At 46.9% G+C, this 2,127-nt stretch overlaps 1 protein-coding gene across 1 annotated transcript in view; it reads left to right on the top strand.

The window, feature by feature from the left end:
• The window catches only part of SLC22A18 (solute carrier family 22 member 18), a 62,119-nt gene extending 60,270 nt beyond the window's left edge, over positions 1–1,849 (top strand). The window contains exon 10 of the mRNA XM_014959945.1: positions 1,540–1,849. Within this exon, the coding sequence (XP_014815431.1) occupies positions 1,540–1,727 (188 nt within the window). The 3' untranslated portion in view covers positions 1,728–1,849. The remainder of the gene's footprint in view (positions 1–1,539) is intronic.
• The last annotated feature ends 278 nt before the right edge of the window (positions 1,850–2,127 follow it).

Raw genomic sequence — 2,127 nt, 5'->3', positions numbered from 1 at the left:
GGGTTTAATATTTTTCCTAGAACTTTTTTTTTTTTTTTTTTTTTTTTTTTTTTTTTTTTTTTTTTTTTTTTTAAAAAAAAAAAAAAAAAAAAAAAAAAGAAAGGAAAAAAAGTGCCTCCTCAATCATAAGAGCCAGTTTGACAATTGTACGTAGTAATTAGTTTAATTCAAATACCTAGAGGGGAAAAAATAATTGCAAAACCTGCCCAGAAAGTTTGGTGGTTGTGGGATGGTTCCCATTGGCAAAGGGTCAAGGCGAGGTCCCACCCATCACCTTTGTGTTCCCATGCGCGGGAGGAGCGCTCGGCAGCACTTCCCGGGAGATTTCCCTCTCCGTGCGGCTACGCCCTCGGCTCGGGCTCATTGCACAAGTATTTTAAGCACGCTGATAAAAGCCCAGCAGTTGCTGGCCAGCACTACCCAAACACCTGGCTACCTCTTCTCTCCTGGAGCCAGAGATCCTTTCCCCATGGCTACCCACGTTGGGTATCGCACTCGGCTCCACATCTTCTTACGGACAGGACAGCATCTTCCTCATCCTTCCCAGGCACCACTGCCCTGGTGGGGTGACAGTGCTTCAATGCATGTCTCGGTGGAAAGTTGATGCCAACAGCCAAATAATCATACTGATATTAAAAAAAAACCAATCAATCACAAACATAATTTCAGAGCAGGGCACAAGTTTCTTCCATATCCTACCAGCTTGCCCTTCCTCCCAGTTCTGGAGGCTAATGATTTTCTGGCCAGCCAGGTATTTTCTGCTGCCCTGAGTGACAGCCCGTCCTGCACAACGTCTGCAGGGCAAAGAGCATGCTGGATGCATAGGGGCCATCTTTGCATCCCGTAGGACATCCTGGCCACCCGTTTGCACATGAAAAAAAAAAAAAAAAACCTGCCTTTGCCAAAGTGGAGGTGCTTCCCCATCCACCAAGTTCCTGTTAATGATGCAAATAGGAGAGCTGCTGGAGGGGAAACCGGCCCAGCCGGGTGAAGGGCTCGCATTTCCATCCAAATTGAAATATCCGTTCTTTTTGCAAGGGAGGGTCGGGGGAGTATCTCAAGGTGGTTCAATCTTTATCTGTGGTTTTATTTATTTATTCTTAAAGACCTAGTTAGACCTAAGCCTCTCACTCCTGCTAAGCCCTCAAGAGCTGTTCCTCTGTCCCACACCTGCAGTAGTTACCACCCCTGCTTGGTGCGATGTTCAGAAGCATCTTCATGGGCCAAAGTCTTCCTTGGACCCCGGTGAAGGCAGCAGTGAGCACCAGCTTGCTTTTTGAGCAGCATTATGGTTCTCCAGACCACTCAGTAAAGAGCTGAGTTGGCTCACGGTGGAAACTTGTCCCCACTCCTGCAGGAGTCCTTAGCCTTAACAAACCCTAATTGGACCTCTATAAATTAACGCAAGAGATTATTTGAAGTGATTTGCTACTACTGCAAGGGAATGCCATCAGAAACAAAGGGGATCCCGCACGCTCTTCTTCACTTTCCCATCCCAAGACATGCCTGATGTCTGCTTGTCTCTGCCATCTCTCCTAGGTACCATGCTTGGGATTTGTGCCTCGGTGCAGCCCTTGACCCGGACTGTTGGCCCCACCATCGGTGGAGTTTTATACAAACAATTTGGAGTCTCCTCCTTCGGTTATTTACAGCTAATTGTCAATATAGGTTTGTTTATTTACCTTTTAAAGAGTAAAATCCCACTGAGCGAGATGAAAAACCAGTAACTCAGCTGCAAAAAAGTAACCCACCCTTACCTTTTTTCATAGAACTGAAGACGATCTTGAGTTGTATTTTTGATTCCATAAACCTGTCATGGTAAACCTGGAATAAAACCATTTGAACAGTACCTTGCCCTTCTTCAACATTTGCATCTAGAATCCAGAGTGAGGGACAGATTGGTTCACAAAGGCCTTGCAGCTCTGCTGGGGCAGCTGGTGGCTGTGGGACCCCAGAAGCTATCAGGTTCCACCTCCCCACCCCAACCTGCAGCAGTGGCTCTCATTGCAGGCAATAGCTCCAGATCCTCAGCTGTTGTCAGGCAGCATTCCTGCTTGGATTCACCAAAACTAGGGGGATTAGGGGCCAGTGCCTCTACTCTGGTTTGGCCTTTTCATTCACACACAC

Source organism: Calidris pugnax, unplaced genomic scaffold (genome assembly GCF_001431845.1).
Source record: "Calidris pugnax isolate Ruff unplaced genomic scaffold, ASM143184v1 scaffold435, whole genome shotgun sequence".
Lineage (NCBI taxonomy): Eukaryota > Metazoa > Chordata > Aves > Charadriiformes > Scolopacidae > Calidris > Calidris pugnax.
Note: the sequence above shows the minus strand (reverse complement) of the source record. Positions and strands in the feature narration are given on the sequence as shown.